Source organism: Sesamum indicum, linkage group LG9 (genome assembly GCF_000512975.1).
Source record: "Sesamum indicum cultivar Zhongzhi No. 13 linkage group LG9, S_indicum_v1.0, whole genome shotgun sequence".
NCBI classification, from domain to species: domain Eukaryota; kingdom Viridiplantae; phylum Streptophyta; class Magnoliopsida; order Lamiales; family Pedaliaceae; genus Sesamum; species Sesamum indicum.
In genome coordinates this window covers 2032432-2055413 of record NC_026153.1, presented here as the reverse complement: position 1 = coordinate 2055413, position 22982 = coordinate 2032432, and the positions used below count along the sequence as shown (strand labels likewise).

Here is a 22982-nt window from a genome sequence, read left to right as displayed (position 1 = left end):
ATTATATTTTTGTAGTGAATGAAAATGCGTGTTTGGCTTAATAGTGATTTTTTTTGCTTTTTTCCTTTAACTATGCTAATTTAATCCAAATTATTAATGTAACAATCAATCGTTTATATTTGGATGCTACGAGTATTAAATAGTTTATCAAAAACTCTCGTCACATATGGATAAAATCATTTTTATTATTATAATCTTATTATTTTATAGCGAGTTAAGAATTTAAAATTTTATAGCTCAAGAAATTTTTTTATGCCAAATACTTAAGTATGAGGATTTCTTTTTTTCAAATATTACAATGTACTCTTGAAATTGCAATAAATAATAATTTTTGTGTATTACTTGCACTTTCTTAATTAACCAAATTAATATACTATAATAATTTTTATAATTACATTAGTGTCCCCATACCCTTGCGAGATGTTGGTTTGTATATTATGATTACATGTTTAATAACACTAAGACTTTATAAATTGCATTAGTCGAAAATTTTACGTCTGTTGAAGAAAGATGTAAAAATCAATGAATCTTGGTAGAATTGAAACTGCATAATGACTCATTTAACAAAATGTATTGTGTCTGAATTCGACCATGTATGACGGTTTAACTACTTTCATATTATTTTTTTATTTTTTATTAAAAATAATAATAATAAAGCACTGGCTTGAATTTCTAAAGAAAAAGGCCATGTGATATAATCATAATTGTTTTCCTTAAAGATAATAATAATGAGAATTTCTATGTTTCTGGCCGATGTTGTGAAGTTAGTGTTTTGATGATTGTAAGTCAGGCTTTTTTGTTGGTTGTTAGTTTGTCGCAGTTATGTTGTCAAAATCAAGTCTGCTTCTTATCCTTTGGGCGCATTTCAATGCTCAAATTTAAGGCTATCCGCATAAATTTATATTGAAAATGTAATATATTTATCATGTAATTGATGTACAATACAAAAAAAATGATTAATATCATATAACAAGTATGATAAATTTATTTTGTAATTAATTTGATTCGACAAAAATTTTCCTTTTTATGTCAAGCGATGTGTCTATCTTATTTTTTTTCAAATATAACTATTACTTGATATTTTCATATATAATGATGTAATTATCATGTTTTCAAAGGAAAATTCAACTCCAAATGGTAGATTTGTATACTTAAGCTGCAGGCTGCATATAGTACAGTTCTTTGATTTAGTAATATCTTGAAATCAAGCTATATATATATAGATATATGTCAATGGTCAATCAATCATGCTGATATAATCTATCATTTGGTCAAATTTGAGATAAGTTCATCAACCCATTTAATTTATTATTTGAAAATTAATTTCTCGAAGGTACATGAATGTAATAAAAAAAAACTCCGAAACATTTAATATGAATAAAAAAAAGAGAAAATTTATCATAGAGACGCAATCTTTTTCTTTCCTTCGTTCCTCCTTCTATTTTTCTAATTGCATAAAAGATCAGATCGACTATAATCCATTGTGATTCTCTCGTCAAAATATTTTTATATTAGAATATTTACAAATGTATTAAAAGATGCAGGCCCGAATCCTCCATAAATTAAAATGGGGTTGATACATACATACATAACCCCCTGTTGATTGCAGTGCACAAGTATTTGACTTAATTTGTAAGTGGATTTGAATAAATATTTTTGCTGAATTAAAATTAAAATTGGGACTGTATATATGAATTGAAGAGTAAATTAAGATGTTTGCGTGTCAAATCTGAATGGTGGACAAGTAAGTGGATTGTGGGGGCTAAAAATTGAGCTTTATTCTCTATTGGTCACTAATAAAATTCAATTTAAAAATTGTCACAAGTCACTTTCATAATTGTTTATCACAGGACTATGCTTCAAAAATCAAACTTCTCATGATAAGTATGGGGCATCAGAAAATTCATTTTAGCCAACGGGTGGGCCTCATTAATTGACCCTGCCAGGGGATATTTCATTTTTCATTTCATAAATTAAATTTTATCTACTTTTAATTTTATTATTTATGAAATTTTTTAAAAAAAATTCACTTCCAATGCTTCTATAAACTTATATTAGAAAATTGACAAAAAGACCACGTGCAAGTCACGTGGCCGTTTACCTCTATTATGAAAATATAACGACTAGCTACGTGACTTACACGTTATTCTTTCAGTTTTCTAATTGAAGCTGGAGGATGATTGAAAATGGGATATTTTGCCTATTACGAGACTGTTTTTGAAAATTTCATGAACGTGGACTGAAAAATAAAATTTTTCCAACCCCTATACATAAAATGTTTGAGGTAATATAGAATTTGTAAAAATGTTACTATTAACATATAGGTTTGTCGATGGAGTCGTCATGATGGTTGTACTCAACTATCATATTATTCGACTGCAGAGACTTAATTAATTATTGTACTTATTTATGTACTTTTGATTTACTTTAATTTAGAGATAATAATTATATTAAATTAATCAATCATAATAGGTTAGATAATGACAGGTAGAATCTGTCGTTTCCTTTTGAAAAGACTAAGAAAAGGTCATATAAACTTGAACCAAATTACACATTTTCTATTTTGAGTGTATTACTATGTTTGGTACTTAGTCGGTCTAGACTTTGACATGAGATATGTACATATGATGAACTTCTAAATAAACCATCATCATCAATTCCCAAAATATTAGAAAAAAAGAAAACTTTGAGATTCGTGTAAAAAAAATTTGCTTATCTCTCTCTCAATATATATAATTTCAGATATTGGTTATCACAAACAGAGACATTAACATATACAAATTAATTAAACACGGCGACAAAATATTAGAAGGGGGGCTTAGTTAAATTAGGGTTGGAGTAGTTCTTGAATCAAGTTTGAGAGAGATTAATGGATGTGATATTAATTATTACAGGTTGCTGAACAGCCCATGGAAGAAGTGAGTTACTGATTAACCGGCCGAGCATGCATGTCTCCTTCAGTAGTTGTACATAAATATTAATGAATATTACACATAGGCCCTTTATAAGTAATAAACATGAATTAATTAAAAGACAGGGTAGGTAACTAGGTAGTAAACAATTAATGACTAGGCTCATCTCTCACAGACATTTCATGACTTGAATTTATGGATGAAGTGAACCTCTCATTATTATATTATACTATATCTCAGTACTCTCATCCTCTCCCTATTAAATATATATATATATATATATATATATATAGTGTGATATGTAGCAAAAACTACAAGTTGAGCTACCCCATGATTCACAATTCTCTTCCTTTTATGCTTAACAAAATTCGAGATTTACCTCAAACCCCAGCCCTTCACCCATTCGCCTTTGGACTTAACGGCTCTAACTTGTAAAATTCGTTTAATTTTGTTTTTCCATTTCAATTGAAGGATATCATTTAAATTTTAGTCATGTCACTACAAAAAATATAACATTCAATTATGGTTAATTATTATGATTAAAATTAAAATAATCGTAGCAAATAGTCATTAATCACGGCCATGCAATGGTTGTTAGCCGTGATATCTGCAAGAGTGGCTAATTAAAAAGCCATGACAAATAACTTTTTCTTGGTAGAAAATTTATATTTTTGCATCGATTTTATTTAATCGTAATTAATAAAAATTATTTACCACAAATTTTAATCCACAACTATTAAAATTGTATCCAATAATTTTTTGTTTTGGTAGTGTGTTGTTTATGAATACGCACATGTATGAACCAAAAGTGTTGGGAGCGGGCGGGTTTAATTTTGAGGTGGGTCTTGGACACAACTCGAACTTTGCTCCGAATACGGGCATTCATTGGGTGCAATACAGATACAATAACACCAAACAGAGGGTCAACAGTAGAGGGTGTTGCAAAGTGTTTCTAATATGAGTTTCGGACCACAACTTTTTCAACTCATATATATATATATGTTCACCATGCATGCATGCAATACTGCGACATCTTTAACTCCCACCTCCAAACCTAACTAGCTAGCTGCTGGCCCATAATTATACCCAAAGAAACTTGAATAATCTTTAAGTTCGGTGAATGTGCAGTTCGCCCAACTGACTTTTATATATTGCCAATTTTTTGATAAATTTCTTTGCAGGAATTATCATAACAACAAAGAACTTGAAGGGAATATTCCTCCAAAAAAAAAAAGAAAGAAAGAAAGAATGGAATATTACTTTAATTTGCAGGAATAAGTCATCGCAATTAGAAACATCATTAATGATAGAGAGAGATATCATGCTATAGAATAATTAATACTAATTATTTTCAAGAAATTAATGGCAATAAAATTAATTTGACACCTTCAAATATTTGAATTTACGTAATTCCACAGAATTTATATATACTGCAATACTGCAGTCTCCTTATGCCGTTGTCTGGTGGAAAAACCAAATTATTATTATATATTTGGCCCCGGAAAATATTGAGCTTAATTGCATGAGATGAGAGTTGAGACGGCCGGGCCGGCCACTACTTTTTGTATATGAGAGTTAGACAAAATTCAAATTAAATATAACCAGTGGATATCCGAAGGGGTATGTGCTTGCTTCGTTCTTAAGGGTAAAATTCATATTACCCCTCTCATCCTTAAAATGTTCAGATAGATGCCTATAATAAAAAAAATATCATAGTTCCCTGTATAATTCTAAAACATGCACATTGCCCCTAGTGTATTTAAATATGCGTTTTATGTTGAAATAATGAAATACCCAATTTAAATTGATTAAAATTTGTGGCTCAGATTTAATCAAACATATAATAAATTAAAATATATTATTTTAATATATATTTGTATGTATATCCTAAATCTAATTTTTTTTCTCTTTTCATATCTTCAATATCCGATCATTTCTTGACGCGAGCTTACCATCATTGAATAACCCGTTCAACAACAAGCATTTTGATACCCACCCACCTGAAATCTCCAATTCGCTGGCGAGTTATCCTCATTTTTTTGCTAAAAAAACCCCCAACCCACGCTCCTAATCTTCTATTATTTTTTTCTCTGCCGTCCTACTACCTCTTGACACAAGCTTACCATCATTGGAAAGCTCTTCCAACAACAAACATTTTGATGCCTCACCCACCTGAAATCTCCAATTCGTTGATGAGTTATATTTTTTTCACTCAAGAAATCCTAACCTACGCCCCATCTTCTATTGTTTTTTTCTTTGCTCGTTGATGAGTTATATTTTTTTCACTCAAAAAATCCTAACCTACGCCCCCATCTTCTATTGCTTTTTTCTCTGTCGTCCGACCACCTCTAAACTCGAGTCTAGTATCATTGGAAAGCCTGTCCAGCGATGAGCATTTTGACACCCCACCCACCTCCAATCTCGTTTGTCGGCGAGTTATCTCTATTTTTCTATTTTATATTTATTTAGGCTTCTTTACATATATATACACATAACTTAAATAATATTTTTATATTATATTTTAAAAATATATATACCTTAAAAATAGGGATAATTTGATCATTTAGGGGCAAAAAATACATATTCAGTCTCATTTTGAGCTTGTAAAAGACAATTTTAGAGTAGAGGAGGTAATATGTATCTTTTTAAATTACACATGGGGTTATGTGGTATTTTTTTTTTAATTATAGGGACTTATTTATACATTTTGGGAATCATAGGGGGTAATATGAATTTTACCTTCGTTTTTAATATATAGGTTAAATTATTTAAAGTATTTATATTTATATTTTTGCGTTTGTCTAATCTAACAATATTCAGAGTTAACTACTATATATATTTTAATTTTCTGCACATGTAGTGTAATTGTGAGTGAGTTTGGTATATATGGTTGGAGGATTGATATATAATGTGCGTCGGAAATTGTGGGAATGTGAGAAAAGGATGGAAAGCAAAAGGGAGAGATGAATATTTGAATTGGTGCAATATCTAACACTACCAGATGATGGAAAATTTTAATTTGAATTGAATTTATCATATCAAAATCAAATATATGATAAATATAAAATATTTATTGAATGATTAATATAAAGTTTAAGAAATATGACCGTTTATATAATAAATATATCAAATTTATTATGCAATTAATGCTATTTGACCAAATTTAATTTGAATAAAAATGTTTGAACAAGTGATATGGGCAAGAGGGGAGAGGAGAGGAAAGAATTGTGGTTGAAGTAGGTGGGAGGAATATGGATGAATGGGCCGAATTATATCTCTCTGGATCTCATACCAAATACCCAAAACTTAGTTGGTTTAGATTGCGTTCATATATAGGATCCAAGTACGGGTCAAGATGAGTCTTGTTGGATCCGATCCGATCCAAACATAAAAACCCAGAATTCACACATCATTTTCACTTATACATGACATGCTTGGATGAACTATTATTTTGAGATCTGTTTTTTGGCATACGAAAGCCCATCATATGAAAATCACCACGTGCAAAATTTCAAAGATCTAATTTACATGTTTGGACTTTCAGCAATTCACGAAAAAAGCCAATCTCAATAAACAAAAGATTCTGCCCCCAACCTGAAATTGTCTTTATTTATTTAATTATTTGATTTTTCAAGTATTATTAACCAATATATACGTACACATGCACACAGACATACACATATATGTTGAATTATTTGTATTTTACTCCTCGTAAAATACTAATATGCAAAGAATTCTCTTTCATGTTTAAGCTTCACAAGGCTGTATTTTATTTTATTTTCATAAGGAGGCCCTCTTGCATTTAACTAAATATGCGATCTATCAAATAGAGTTAAATACAAGACATCATTTTCACTATATATGTCATATAAATTATTTTTTTCGATCCATGAAAAATAATTATATTTCATGATGATGGAAGTTGAAAGGTTCTGCAAGGCAAAATTACAAGAGGAAACATTCCACACCGCTCTTTAATTTTTAGCACTAGCTGGACTCTACCATGCTATATCAGCCGGCCATTGATGTTACCCTCAAATTTCATCACAAAATTTGAACCTTTTCATCACTTTCTGCTTAAACCTAACTTGGAATAAGCTGCTTACCTCAGCTGCTGGCCTTTTCCTTAATCAACTCTTCCCAACCAGAATTTTGCTTCTCATCAACCACCATTCATTCTTCTTTTTGCTGCTAGTCATGACCTGTTTAGATAAAAAACGATCATCCGGGACGCTGATGTGTGCCGTTTCTTCCTCTTAATGATGATTTATGTATGGTTTCTGACATGTTTCTGGTTTAGTTTGAGCTCCGGCCAGCAGTACTATGACGAGACATTATGTTCTTCGGGTACCAATAAACCAGGGACAAGGTACACCTGCCGTGCCTCAAGAAATCCATGTGAAACTTTCCTTGTTTATCGTGTTAATAATGAGTCTAGAACAATTGCAAGAATCTCAAGTTTGTTCAGCATTGATTCAGACATCTTAGTTTCTATCAATCACAACGTTTCAGCTTCATCTCAGGTTCTTGAAACCGGCCATGAGGTGCTTGTCCCGGCCCTGTGTTCCTGCTCAGGTGAGTTCTCTCAGGCAAACTTCACCTACAGAGTGACTGAAAATGCAGCACTATCAGAAATTGCTTGTGGGGTGTTTGAGGGATTGGTGAAATCAATTACGTTGGCAGAGGAAAATCATTTAGCAGAGAACGACAACGTTGTTGCTGGTTCGTTGCTTCGTGTGCCTTTGAGATGTGCTTGTCCTGATGATCTCTCAGGTGGTGATGAAGTGAAGTTTCTCGTCACGTACCCTTTTGTGGAAGGGGACGACACGTTGAAACTGGGTGAAAAGTTTAACGTTTCTAGCGAGGAAATATGGAAGGCTAACCATATGGATCCCACACCAACTGTGTATCCAAACACAACTGTTTTAGTACCCCTCAAGGACAAACCTTTCATAAATTTCAACATTCCGGTTTCTGACCCTCCAGCCCCTCAGTTTCTTCCCACAATGCCTGTGGAGAAAAGGGCCAAATTCTCTCAGCTGAAGAAGCTCTACATTGCTGCATCAGTGATTGGTTTCTCTCTGATTCTTGCTGTACTACTCGCCTGCGGTTTGTACATCAAGGCCTTAAAGAAGTTCAAGGCAGAAAACTTTCATTCTTCGACACATAGAGTTAGCTCATTGCACTCGTGTTCGACTCCAAGAAGCTGTCCATTTTCTGGCCCTCCAACGAGAAGCTCCACGAATTCATGCTTGTCCCCTGATTTCCTCGTCGGCATAAAGTACTCCATATGCAACTACAGCATGGAAGAGCTGATACGAGCGACCAAAAACTTCAGCCAAGATGCTAGGATCAGCAGCAGCGTTTACAGGGGAGTGATCGACAACGGTGAGGTGATGATCAAACAAATGAAGGTTGAGGGCACTCGACGAGTCATCGACGTTCATTCAAAGATCAACCATGTAAATGTTGTGAAGCTGCACGGTGTTTGCTATGGTGAGGATGATTTCTCATGGTCTTATCTCGTTTTCGAGCTCCCTTCCAGTGGCAGCCTGAGGGACTGTCTGTCAGCCTCTTCTGCTGCTCTTCACTGGCTGAGAAGGACTCAGATCGCCTTCGACATTGCAACGGGGCTCCACTATTTGCACCACTCTGTTGTTCCTGCCTACACTCACTTGAACATAAGTAGCAAAAACGTGTACCTGACCTCAACTTGGAGGGCAAAAGTCGCCGTTTTCGAACAAGAATGTGAGAGTTCAACGAGCCCGCGTGGGACGGTGGCCACAAAAGAGGATATCTTTGCGTTTGGGGTTATTCTGCTTGAGCTCGTGTCAGGGAGAGAGGCCGTCAATGGGGAAATGTTGAGTGAATCAATGAGGTTCTTGAGAGGTGGATGTAATGAGGGAGGGTGCTTTGATCAGTTGAGGAAGTTTGTGGATCCTTGTCTGAAGGATGATTATCCACTGGCAGAGGCCTTGTGTCTAGCAGTTCTGGCTGGATCTTGTGTTGAGGATGACCCTCTGCATAGGCCATCTATGGATGATGTACTTAAAGTACTTGCAAGAATGGTGTGATTCAACAAGAGAGTCCTGAGAAATGTTGGCTGAAATTGTGTTGCTAAGAATGGAATGTTTAGTATGTGTTTGTTCATCGAGGATATGTATATGTTTGAATTGCAATTTTATGTTTGTGTTTGTACAAAGTATTAATAGATATCATGTTTTTGTTGGTTTAGGGTATATAGTTAGTACCATCTATTATTATTATTATTATTATTATTTCATTTCTTTAGTTAATTATCTGCTGGCCTACCCGTTACGGTTATTTTTATTTTTATTTCAAATAATTAAATTATTATATTAAGATATCAATCCATACTTCAAATATTGTTTTATTGCTATCCAATTACAAATAACAATTAAATAACAGTATTGAAACAAACTCAAATAAAATTATGAAACGAGTATGTACATGTCAAGTAGGACTCAAATTCATACAGACGCCATATATAAGGTCGCTAGGAATTCCTTAGTTGTTGTCTATAAAAAACTCTAGCTCGATTTATATCTTATTACATCAAACGATCATATTATAAGTATTATTGCACATGTCACATAATTAATTATTTTTTAAAAAAATTATACATAAATAAAGTAGTAAGTACAATTCACTTATCATGCGATTTACTCGAGATGCATCATAACTACGACTTTGATTAAATTCGCAACGCCTATTAAAAAATAATATCTAATTATACTTGAGATAATAATAATACACGGGCATCATGTATTATATAAATAATAAAAAACGTGTCATCTTTATTGATATCCATAAGAATGAAACAACAGATGGACCATGTGAAGGAAAATTACATGGTGAAGTATAGTTTAAATGATAATAATAACCCTAATTACACATTTAAATTAATTCTTATATATATAATAAAGTATATATAGTATTTATACAAAGTATAATCATATTTCAGTTCTCACGATCTTTTGGTGTGTAGAGATTTATAGGACGCTCATTCATTGGCTGGATTGGTCTGGCATTCATTTCCGATTCCTGCACAATCCACACATAATTATAACCAAAATTACAGAAAAAAAATCATAAAATTGAGTAGAATACTTACATCATGTACCGCTTCGCGAATCAATTCAACTTGTTCTCTTGTCACAGTTCTCACCTAGTAAATAATTGTGAAACAAATTAAAAATATATATAATTTACATGCATATATAGCGAAATGAGTGGATTTAAAAAAAAAAAAAAAAAGGACAGGTTTTATAATTATACCTTTTTCACCATTGTCCAGATGATGTCTTGAGTACAAGGAGGGACTGTAAGAGAACCCATGTACCTGTAATACTTTCGACTGCCCAATTCCACGAGTTTTGGATTAACAACTCCCACGGTTCTTTCTACATCTCGCGTTTCAACGATTGCTTCAAAGTCGCGTTTCAGCTGTAAATTGTACGGAATAAAATAAAATAAAAACATTGCAACAAGTTAGAGATAGGTGAGCGTTTATTAATATTTACACTTTAAAAAAAATATGTGCTTTACCATGGACAAGAAGGCATCTGGACGTCCGATTTTGTACATGATTCCAATCACAGCTGTACGCTTGTCGTCGCTCTCATGGACCAGATGAGTTTCCATATCGAACCTGTTATCGAATATTAATTTATTTATATTTTACTAAAAGATATGTGGAATTAAAATAATTTTAGGTATAAATTCAAGAAAAGAAATGAAAAATACCTTTTTCCGTTGATGGTGTGTTCAGAAGGTGAGTGCCAATGGCATTGCCTAAGATGATATAGGGTTCCATTTATCTGGATGTGCCCTGCATCATTTCTCCATCTCAACTGCCAAGAAACAAATTTAAACAATAATTTAGAAATTAATTATAAAAGAAAATACTTAATTCTTTTTTCCATTTCTAGATTTCTACTTTTTCTTTTGTTTTACTATATCCAGTATTGTGTTTTTTTTTTATTTGTAAATATTTTAAAAAATTAATAGAAAATTTTCCTTTTTGTGTCTCGATCATATTTTTTTAAATAAATAGTGAATAAAATAAATTTAAGCGCTTGAAATTGAAAGTCAAACGACCCTTTTGCATATAGAGGACTTCAGTTAAAAAAATTATAAATAAATATTGATTTATCGACTGTTATCATATCCACTAAATAAATTGTTCAATAAAACTCCTCCCATAGAGCTTTTTTTCTGGATTTGAAATGTAAATAATTATTGAATTATTATTGGTGCCCAAAATTTATATATACGAGTAAAATATATATATATATTTCAAAAACCATGAAATTAAGTAAAGCTAACCATCATATCGTGGCCTCTATTGATAAGTGTAGCATTAGAAGGGTTGTAATTCCTCTTGAGTCTGCCCAAATGGGACACTTCTTCAACCCTTTGATTCAGCAGGTCAATGGGAGACTGCAATCTCCCCGAATTACACTGACTCCATTCCGGTCGGATTTTCCCCCAGTTGCTCGGCCCGATCTCGCTGTCCTCTTCGTAACTGAACTGCCTCTCATCATCTGCATGCAACATTCATCATGATTAAGATATATTACAAAACTTTTTATTGCAACAGTCACTGTCTAGATTGGTTTGGATCGAGTTCAAATATTTAATTAAAAAATTGTATTGTGTCTCGTATTTTTTCTATATATGATATATACGTACGATCTACATGCATAAAATATTCATTTAAATATAGAGACAACATGAAATATTATGTATGTTTTGTGTATATGTTAAGTGAAACATGAGATATAACAATATTTTATTATGAATTAAGATCCGAGCTGATTTTGATAATTAGCTTGAAACATAGTATCAAAAGAAATAACCTACTTAAACCGGCACGTTGCTCAACTTTATTCTTTAAAACCCTAAAAAAAAGAGTCGAGTAAATTTATATTTCTCAAATAAACTAATTATTACTTCAATTATGCAAACTTCTAAACGAATCACGTCCTAGATTTTATCTTAATAAATTAATTGTTCGAAATAATATTTTTTTCCACAATATATATATATATATATACACACCTTGAAATAAAATATTCGTGATATATATTTCCCTGAAAAATTATCTAGAAAAAACGGAAACGAAAAGAACCCCAAAACATAGCTTAAAAGAAACTTACCAACTTCTTGAGCTCTTGTGAAGCATGCAAATGATGGGAGCACAAGAACAAGAACAATAAAAGAGGATTGAGAAAAACTCCTAAGCTTCATTGTAATTATTGTTAGCTTCTGTCTGTATCTTCTTGTTTTGCAGTTGCAATGACGAATTTGATTAATATGAGTGCAGGAGTGGTTATGGGAGGAGGGTTCATGCAGTGGAGTTGCTTATGTGTATATATATAGAGAGAGAGAGACAACAACCATAAGTCCATAATTATTATTATTATCACTATTAAATGTAAGAAATGAATGTGAATGCTAAAAAGGGAAGTGGTTGATTTTGATTGGACTTTGATGTAAGAAATGTCAAATGAACTGTCAGAATTGAACACATCATAAGATATTGATGGGAAAATTTGATCATATTTCCATCAAAATCAATATTTAACACTATGGAAAATGACCCGCCAGGACTTTTCTGGAATTTGATCTCTCTTGGGCCTTGGCTGCTGATCCCAAGAGAAGGTTACGTTGGAGAGGTGTTCGTTGTAGCAGGGGTGACAATAAGTTCCGATTATAATTCGAACTGATATAATTTGAAATGAATTTTGAAACAACAACATTTAATATTTTGAGGTGAGATTCGAGTTTTGATAATCTTGACTTGAATCCAATTCGAACTTAGTGGTTTTAATATATATATATATGTATCCGTTGTACATGTAACTATATAATATATTTTTATACACATATAAAAAATATATGTACATACTTTAATTGTTTATTCTCCACATAATACATAAAAGCAATACTTTTAGAAATTAAAATGATGATATAATTTAAAATAATTTGTACTTTTTTATAAAACCAACATTAGAAATCTAAATCGGATCTAATGAATACCAACTCTCAAACGGGTGGGATCGCGAATTTCAACAAACCTATCCAAACATAACCCATGGGTTCAGAAGCAAAAAGAAGTTTCTTTGATAGCGAGTTTAGAATATAGAAACATGCGACATCGAACACGTTTTTTTCCCTCCCCTCTCTGTTCATTTGACTATATGTATCATATGGTTTGAATTCTTGGTCTTGTCATTGTGTCATTCACCACGAATGCAAGAAAAGAACCACCCCCCTCAAATAATGAAAAGGGTTAAATACACTTTCTACCCCCAAATTATGTATTTTATTTCATTTATACTCTTGAAATATGAAAGATAACAAAAATTTCCCTGACAAAATAGTTTGGTATTGATAGGATAAAAATGCCTTCTCACTTACTCCTATACTTTTTTATTCTACTTCCTAAAATATGCTTTATTAAAATATCTCCACCAAATTATTTTTAGTGATTTAAAATTTTACTCATATTTTATTTTAAAAATAATTTTTATAATTTTTAATAAATTATGGAACACAAAAAATATATATATAAGCTCAATATATGCAAAAATATTTTACAAAGTACATAAATTATATATGTTAAATGGTACATGTAAATATGTATCAATACATAATGCATATAATATTATAGAAAAAGTATGTTATATAATTTATAAATTTTTATTCAATCACGTGTCCACACAATTAAAGTATATCATATCATTACTTAAAAAAATATAGAATATTATATATTAATTATATTATAGATTCATATTTTACAGTATATATATGTTCGATGCAATATTTTAAATTTGTATTGATAATTTATTTTTTAAAAAAATGTCAATATATATAACAACACATGCAAAAATTATGTAAATTTTTTACTACTTGTGTAAAAAATATAAGAATTGTAAATTTATGGAGGTTATACAAATGATATACTCAATATAAAAATTATAAATTTTGATAGTCTTTATTTTTAAATAAAAAAATTTATAATAATTCAGATTATATTTAGCAGAATGATTGTCAATAGAGATATTTTAGGGGTGTAAATAATAAGGGCATTTTCGTCATAAAAAAATTAATGTATATCATGAAGGGTCATTTTGTTGCGTTTTATAGTTCAAGGGTGTAAATGTACTTTATGCATAGTTCAGGGGTGTAAAATATATTTAACTCTAATGAAAATGATATTTTTTCTATTTTTCAAAATATTATTGGATTTCTAATTGGCCGAAAATAATATAAAATTGTGATGCATACAGTACACTCAAATTGAATATACGAATTATTCCTTTTGCTATTTTTTATGATTATTTTGTACGTGGTTCTAATTTTATGAATTCTTTTAAGTATTCAAAAATATTCTCCAAACTTCGTATAATTATTGATCCAAAATGCGTAATTAAAAAAAAAAAAACACACCTTAATCCATGTTATTGAGATGTCACACTTGCTGCACGTCATAATTTTCTGATTTTATTACAAAATAAAATACATATACATTATATGAGTATATTTCTTAGATATATAATCAATCAATTATAATATTATGCATGTCCTATATATTAAATCTTGCTAGAAAAGACGTAATATAATTTTATTATATAAGGGAAGTTATTTTTACATTTGACATTTCTTGTAGATTTGGAATGCACCAATATGTTTTGAATTGTCCGAATATGAACAGCATAAAAAATTACGGTGCCGTACCAACAATTAATAGAGATGCACTATATTATTATATGCCGCCGCCACATGAGGAAAGACATGACGCTTATAATTAAATTATCCCTTTTTTTGTAAAAAAGTAAAAATAAAATTCATGTGTTTGAATCTCATATTTCAATCTAACAAATATGGATTAGTACAAAAATAAAATAATTATAATAAATTAACAATATATCAATATAATTACAAAGAATGATAAAATAAATTATTATAATTAACTTAAATAAAGTGAAATAAATACCCATACGTCCGATGGGATTCAAATCTGTTCATAAAACTTCAATTTTAATCACTAACTAAGATTTTTATTGATTAAAATCTAGTTTAAGACAAATTGAAGTGTACCGATGACAAGAAGTATGAACAATTATGTGACATATATATAATGGATTGACGTAATTTCTCTATTGCCCGTGTTTCTAATCATTTACCAAAAACTTTGAAAAAGTGACTGAATTCAAGAATTGAGACTCTTTAATGATTTTCTTGTTTTTTGGTCATAGCCATGTGTGGGAATTTGCTTAACCAATTTGATATATATGTTGGGTCGACGGATCTCTGTTTTCATCACCAAAATCTTGAAATATTTTTTCATACTTTTTAGTTATATCAATGTATTATTATAACTTGAAAATAATATAATCTTGTGGTGTACAATTTCTTATCTTGATTAGATATTTTGCTTTAGTCGAAATATCGTGAATTTATTTTTGAAAAGACGTCTCGCTGAGGAGACTATATATTTAATTTATATTGTTCAAATTCGCCGTCTCCATGTCCAATGTGAAATAATCATAGTATACATTCAACAATCAGTATATTAAAATGACTCGGGACTTAATTTTAAGAGTGTATATTTTGTGCATAAAGTATTTGAGAGGGGTCAAAATCAAAATTGAATTATTTGAAACCGGTGGGAGCAGGAGCAGTCATTACAGTCGTAGAAAGGAATCATAGTTTATTGAATTAGTTGTAATAATCTTGGAAAAATCTCAGGTTGGTGATCTTTGCTTATGAATTGGACATTAATTAATGTAAAAAGGGCAGGCAAGTCAAAGGAAGATTCAAAGCGTTCTTCCCCAAAAAAGGGTACAGAAACGTCCAGAATTTCCAAGGAAACAGGTAAGAGAGAAGCAACATTAGGAAAAGAGAGGAACGCAGGGGACAAGGATTCAATATTTCCGAATTACTGCTGCAAATGTTCTATGCTGCTGCTTCAATTTCTTTGAACACAAATCACATGATTTTACCAGTCATAATAAAAAACCTTAGTTGGGTTTGACTACTTTCATTAATACGAGTGGTAAGATTGAAGCCTTGTGATTTTTTTTTTCTTGTATATGATTCATTAAATCATTTGATATATTTAAATTTAAAAAGTATTTTTTAATATATTAATAACTCGAATGAGATCAAATATACGTTCAATATATTTACGGTCAAAGCAATATGTGATCGGCTTGTCCAATCATATGCTTTTATTTTTTTAGTAAAAAAGAATTACTTTTCGGCATAAAACTATCTCTAGAACTTTAAAATAATTATATCTTTCAGTATATGTATCGAACTGTAAAATATTAAAGATTGACTAAATACATTAATAATTTAAATTAAAATATAACTTTCAATGAGAACCAATAAGAAATCATTGTTTCCTTCAAAAAGAAAAAGAGAAATTATTATTGTACTATATAACTACTAAATAAAATAAGCACCTATTTATTAAATCATTCATTGGTGATTATTCAAATACATAACCTTCCTCGACATATTTTGGTTAAATTCAGATGAATGTAAGAATTGGAGAGAAAATGCCACAAATATTCTATTAACAATTTTCTTTTTCCAGTGATCGATCAAGGATAAACCATTACATCATAAATCAAATATATAATTTAGATTAGAATTTCCCAAAATTAGAGAATGGATCTTCAATTTTGGGCTGGCCCAAATAGCAAAATGGACCTAAAGTAAGGGGGCTCAACTAATGGATTATTTCTACAATTACCCAAATTAGGTTTAGGACAGGACAATTTGAACCCTAATAAAGAAAACACAGAAATTTCTAAGGTGTTTTGTCATTTTTTATCATCTCCGATGGTATTCAAACATTTTGGCAGGTGATATTTGGTTCCCAATCAGAAATGATACGTATAGTTTTTATTGAGGTTATATTTTAATTTTATATTTTTACAACAAATGAACTATTAATTACATCATTTTTTGTCACATCAATATATCATGTGGATAAATCCAACATGAAATGACATCTCCTAGGAAATGTAGCTGGAGGAGAAATACAGAAAGGTAAGAGCACAATCATGTCTCGATTTATGTCTAGGTTTATGACACATTAATGATGCTATATATATAATTTATAAAATAGTAGGATTAGAACAAATATGTTCTGCCAAACAAGTTGCTGAGAAAATGACACACACACATATATATAGTAATAACAAGTTTGGTGGAGAATTCTATTCCCTCCAAGATGTGCCATTATATATTCACTGTCAATAATGCTGAGCATTATGCATCTAATGACCTTTTACTACATGGTGTAAATGTAATAATTAAAAAACAGTTATGCTAATCCTTTTAAAGCTCGTTCGCTTGAGAGAAAAGTGAATTCTCACTAAAAAAAAACTTACCATTAATTTCAATATTAGTAGGGCTAAATTATCTTTTTGGTCCTACAAAAAAAAGTACATTTCTTTATTAGTCCCACACTATGGGATTTTTCTGTTTTGGTTCCATAAAGAAGGCGCATTTCCTTATTAGACTAATATTTAACCATTTCTACCGTTAAAAATTAATGGTAAAAGTTATGGAAAATTAACTTGAATTCTTTTTTTAACAAAATGGAACCAAAAGAAAAATTCGATAAAGCAGGGGACTAATAAAGAAATATCCCTTATATATGGGACCAAAAATATAATTTACCATATTAGTATTTTTGACTTTTGCTATATTGATCCACTTGGGGATTTATGGGAAATCATGATCCATATTTGTTCTTCCAGAATGGTCTCATAATTTCCTGCCACACCATCATTTACTTCATCAATTAATTAATTAATTAATCCTACCCTAATTAATGGTGCAATCTATATATGGGCATCCCACTTAATCTTGCCTCATTGGTGGACTCCATCTACACTTGATTTTATGAAAATATCAATATATATATATATATATGTGTGTGTGTGTGTGTGTGTCTATATAAACCCCAACCTGCTCGCTCTAAATTCAACAACTGATCCTTGATCACACCTCTAATTCATCACTGCAAGAAATTACTCCTATCCATCCATCGCTACTGAAGTGCATAAGGTAAAATCTTTATACAATTAAAGTCCCACAATTACTTTTAACAGTACTACATACTAGCTAGATATATATATATATATGGTTTAGCCCTCAATGAAGAAGATGGCAAAAAATAATTCGTTTTTGCAAGTGATCCATCAATCGATGTCTCATTTTAGCGTAATTATATATCCCTTGATGTACACCGTGTGTGCATATACATATATATATATATATATATATATATATGAATATTACATTTTGATTTATGAATGACAGGGTAGGTAGGCAGACGCGAGGATGAGCAAAATAAGGTTGGTTGCGGTGCTGGTTATACTGATTATGAGCTCTTGGTTGGGAGAAGGCAGGAGAGTAGTGGCGGCAGCTGCTGGAAAACAGATGACGGTGGAAAAGCAGAAGGTGATGGAGGGTAGTGAAGATGATGGAGATGATAGTGGTTTGGATGGGGACAATCATCATGGCTGGTCCTTACAGGACTTTGTCATGCATGGTGGTTCATGTCCAGGGAGAAACTGATCATCACATCACTATATATATATCATCTAACTCTCATTTTCACTATAATTTGGTGTGGAAATACTATATATAAATATATAATGCTATGTATTAGCCGCTTTTATTTTTATTAGGAGGTTGAATATCCTTCTATTACCAATGTAATATGTGTACTGTCATGTGATGTTGGGATTGATATATATGGAGGTATGTCATCATGTTATATATGTGTGTATATATATGTGGCTCTTTTATGAATATATGTGTAAGATCAGTTGAAGATATGGTCTATTAATCAAATTAAATGTAGATGTGCAAATTTGTACTTATAGAAGAATTGATACCAATCGATTACCATATCCCGTAACAATATGGATGAGGTTTATTGAAATCACAACATTTTTTTAGGGATTTAAATGTATTACAGTGGGAACCATATAATACCTCTTCAATTTGCTACTTTTCTTTTTTCAACCCAAAACATACCAAGGAAAAAAAAAAAAAAGAAAGAAAAAACCATTATAGTTCAATTATATGATATAACGGTAAGAAATACATGAAAGTAAAAATTATAATTTAGTCGAATATCTGTAGTAGGTGTCAGTTTTAATTATATTGGAATTGAATTTGGTAATTAAGTCTCATAATTTAAAATAATTGACACATTAAACACAAAATCACCAAAATCTACAATTTTGTTAGAATTTTAGGCTCACGTGAGAGACACATACCAAATTCCGATCAAATTTGCAATTTTCAACAGATTTTGTCCTTAGTATGTTATTTTTTTTAAATTGTAATGATGTATTGTCAAGTTGAATTCCAATATGACTAAAATTGTCATTTTTATAAATATATATAGAACAAAATTACAACATAAACGTAATAGAAAATAATATACTCACTCTCCTTTTCCATTTCCAGCTCAAATATATATGTAAAAACCTTATGTTTGTGTTACTAGGATCAAACATATATTTGTATAAGCCATATGTTTGTGTAACTAGGATGAGCTTCAGTGTGAAATGGAAGATGACTATATACATAGGCCAATCCCAGGCTACATCAGGTATAATTATGAGCATTGCGTGTTTGCCCTGTTCATATTTTTATAATTAAGAGGACATGTTAGAGATACATCAAAACTATCTCCCTTTGCTGCATTCAATCTAAAGACGGCCTGGACCCATCTTCCAGCTGCGCACATCCGGCTGCCCCGCAGCCTCGATCGGAGTTTAGTTGGCATCTGGTGCACAAATTATTGTCGGTGGACCCTCGCCCAGTTGCGTCAGAAATGCATCCATCTCCCTTGCTTCTCGTTGCTTTTGCTGCAACAGCGAGGAATACGTACATAGACTAGTGAATGTAAATACAATTATTTTTAAAAAATATATATATTAGAGATACATGACACGATATTTTGAGCACGGTGCACTCCTAAATTAAGACCCTCTATTCCTAGGTGTGAGTGTGACAAGTACTGCCAATAATGCTCACGTTATGCATGACATGAACATTAAATTCATTAATTGAAAATAATACTGTAGGGTGGTAATCCCCTCAGTGATACCTTAAACAAATGGCCTAACAAACTATTACAGAAATATATTGGAGTACTAAACTCCTTAAAAATTCCAGACCAAATATGAAAAGAAGATATAAACAGATTATATGTTAAAGAAAAGAGGGGCTCAGATAGAACCAGATCCGAACGGCTCACAAAAGCTTGAAGAACGTCACTGAGACTTCAACCACACAGCACGATCAAGCCCACGGCTACCCCACAAACAACCGGCCTCCTTAGATCACAAAGATCCCAGTTTCTAAGGTCACAGAGACGTAGATAGAACTATCACACAGATCGTAGTTTCTTTCTGGTCACAGAGACCCAACAGTAATGTTCTCAAAAGCTTTAGAGGTGAAGGATAATTTCTCTCTTGTGTTTTTAGCCGAAGGAAGAAGACGGTATTTATAGGGGCCAAGAAGAGATATGAGAAAGGAGGGTGAGGAAGCTTTCCAAGAAAGCCATTGATTTGGCTTTGGAAAGCTTCCTTCCATAATGCCGGTAAGTTGGAACAAGAATATCCATGGAGGATATTAGGTAGAGAGAAGAGAGCAAAAACAGCGGCGGAAGAGAGGGGAGGAAGAGAGAGATGACTTAACTGATTAGGTTTAGGGTTGTAGAAATAAATAAAACAAGAAAATCGAGGTTAAGAATCAGTTTTAAGAGATTACACAGATCAATATCACACAGATAAAGAGATCACAGTAGATCAATAGTAATAAACCAGAAATCGAGGATCACCAGCCTAAGTCCCGTCCAGTACCCGACGACCTCGAGGGTCCGGCCAAGAGGGATATTAGGGGGCTTAACCGCGGTAAAACAGAAATAATAATATTTCAGCCGTAATATAGAACGAGATATCAACGGTAGTTATCAGCAGAATATAAAAGGACACTACATTAAAGATTGTAGAAAACCTAGAAAGGATAATCGAGATAGATATGAAGAAAAAGAAAAGGCTAATAACGTTTCTGATGAGAATAATGGTGAAGTCTTTGTTGTGTGCGAAGCAAACTTCTTTTGATATGCATGAATTGGCTGATTGATTCTGGCTGCACATTTCATATGAGTCCTTTCAAAGATATTTTCACTAATTTCAGATATGAGCATGCTGGTTTTGTTTCTATGGAAAATGAGAAAAGATGCGAAATTGAAGGTCTTGGTGACATTTCTTTGTGTTTTGAAGATGGCTATAAAATGACTTTGAAAAATGTCAGATATGTTCCTGATTTGAGCCATAATCTTATTTCTTGTGCCGCAGTAGATGAAGATGGTCTTGAGGATAGATGGGGCAAAGGCCTCATGAAAATCATGAAGGGCTCATTAGTTGTTTTCAAAACTGAACGTAAGCGCAATCTTTATATATGCACTGTTTCTTATGATAATCTTGTTGCATCTGTTTCTGAATGTGATTCAACTGCTTTATGGCATAAGAGACTTGGTCATATCAGTCAAAAGGGTCTTGATTTTTTAAGAAAAGATGGCATTTGAATTGAGAACTTTGAGAAACTGGATTTTTGCGATGAATGTGTTCTTGGTAAACATTATAAAGTGCATTTTCCTGCTTCACCCTCCCCAAATCCCTCCATATCTACTTGCATTCTTGATTATGTGCATGCTGATGTTTGGGGACCTTCGAATGTGCCTACTCATGGTGGTAATCGATATTTCTTATCTATTATAGATAATTTTTCTAGAAAAGTTTTCGTCTTCTTAATGAAGCACAAATCTGAAGTGTTTGAAAATTTTGAAAAATGGAGAGTTCTAGTTGAAAACCAAACTGGAAAAAGGTTGAAATCTCTTCGTACTAATAACGGTTTGGAGTTTTGTAATCAAAGCTTTTCTGAAATGTGTGATAAACATGGCATAAAAAGGCATAAAACCAACCCTATACCCCCCAACAAAATGGAGTTGCTGAAAGAATGAATCGAACATTGCTTGATAAAGTTAGATGCTTACTTGTGAGTTCTAGTTTGTCAAAAACGTTTTGGGGTGAGGGTGTTCTTACTGCTGCACATTTGATTAATTTGTCTCCTTCTGTGCCATTACTTGGAAAAACCCCTGAACATGTTTGGACTGGTAAAATTCCTGATTTATCTGTATTACGTGTTTTTGGATGTGCTGCATTTGTTCATCAATCTGTTGATAAATTAGAACCTAGGGCCATAAAATGTGTTTTTATTGGTTATCCGTGGGGGTTAAGGGATATAGACTTTGAGTACGCAGTCAACCTGGTTTTAAGGTTTTAATCAGTAGAGACATTACATTCAATGAAAATGAAATGTCGTGCTTAGAGAAAACTCAAACCCTACAAATACTGATCGATCTTCTTATTTATTCAGCGAGTTATACAATTAACATTAAAACCAAATACATAAATGCTACAACATAGTATATTAATACTAAACGCCAAATATCAAATGATATACAATTTTGGGCTCGTCATAACAATTTTTTGACAACACAAATGTAACAACAAATGAATAATTATTATCAAGTAGATCGTTATTAATGTCACTAATTACGTATAGACGTATAGTGACAATTTGATATACAACTTTTTGCCACTAGTGCTTGGCTTAGTGATATCAAACTTCAGTCAATGAAATGGAATAATTTCATCTAATTCATCAGACATCATGTACCATCAGGATGCAAAAGTAGCAGGGTTTTCACTATAATCCCTGGACTTTCGATCCACTTGGACATTATGTGAGAATATGATCATAATTTGCTCTTTCCAGAATGCCCTAATTACTATTAATTTCTTTCAACTCCATTATATGGTTGATTAAGGTGATTAATCCTGGAAGAAATGGTGAAATCTATAGGCATCCCACTTAATCTTGGTGGACCCTCATCAACACATCACTAATTGTAATGTATATAAATTAACA

The 22982-nt window shown here is 31.7% G+C and overlaps 2 protein-coding genes and 1 long non-coding RNA gene across 3 annotated transcripts; 2 read left to right on the top strand and 1 right to left on the bottom strand.

Annotated features, from left to right (window-relative positions):
- On the top strand, positions 7175-8986 carry LOC105170821 (lysM domain receptor-like kinase 4). Its single transcript, XM_011091741.1, has one exon. It carries the CDS (start codon positions 7175-7177, stop codon positions 8984-8986), a length of 1812 nt encoding a protein of 603 aa, XP_011090043.1.
- Positions 9711-12294, bottom strand: LOC105170819 (alpha carbonic anhydrase 7-like). Its single transcript, XM_011091740.2, has 7 exons — positions 12095-12294; positions 11262-11479; positions 10680-10786; positions 10482-10584; positions 10212-10379; positions 10048-10101; positions 9711-9977 (listed from the first exon to the last, which is right to left on the bottom strand). The coding sequence occupies exons 1-7, from the start codon at positions 12183-12185 to the stop codon at positions 9894-9896; spliced, it is 825 nt and encodes a 274-aa protein (XP_011090042.1). The 5' UTR covers positions 12186-12294; the 3' UTR covers positions 9711-9893.
- LOC110012597 lies at positions 17869-18775 on the top strand. Its single transcript, XR_002287817.1, has 2 exons — positions 17869-18029; positions 18285-18775. It is a non-coding gene; the product is annotated as an uncharacterized LOC110012597 (long non-coding RNA).

Bases quoted from the DNA above. Each gene is read 5' to 3' on its own strand.
- LOC105170821 (XM_011091741.1), top strand. From the start codon at position 7,175: ATGATTTATGTATGGTTTCTGACATGTTTCTGGTTTAGTTTGAGCTCC.
- LOC105170819 (XM_011091740.2), bottom strand. From the start codon at position 12,185: ATGAAGCTTAGGAGTTTTTCTCAATCCTCTTTTATTGTTCTTGTTCTT. The intron at 10,585-10,679 runs GTATTTTTCATT...ATTCGATAACAG, and splicing joins CACACCATCAACGGAAAAAG to GTTCGATATGGAAACTCATC. The intron at 10,102-10,211 runs GTATAATTATAA...ATTATTTACTAG, and splicing joins TCTGGACAATGGTGAAAAAG to GTGAGAACTGTGACAAGAGA.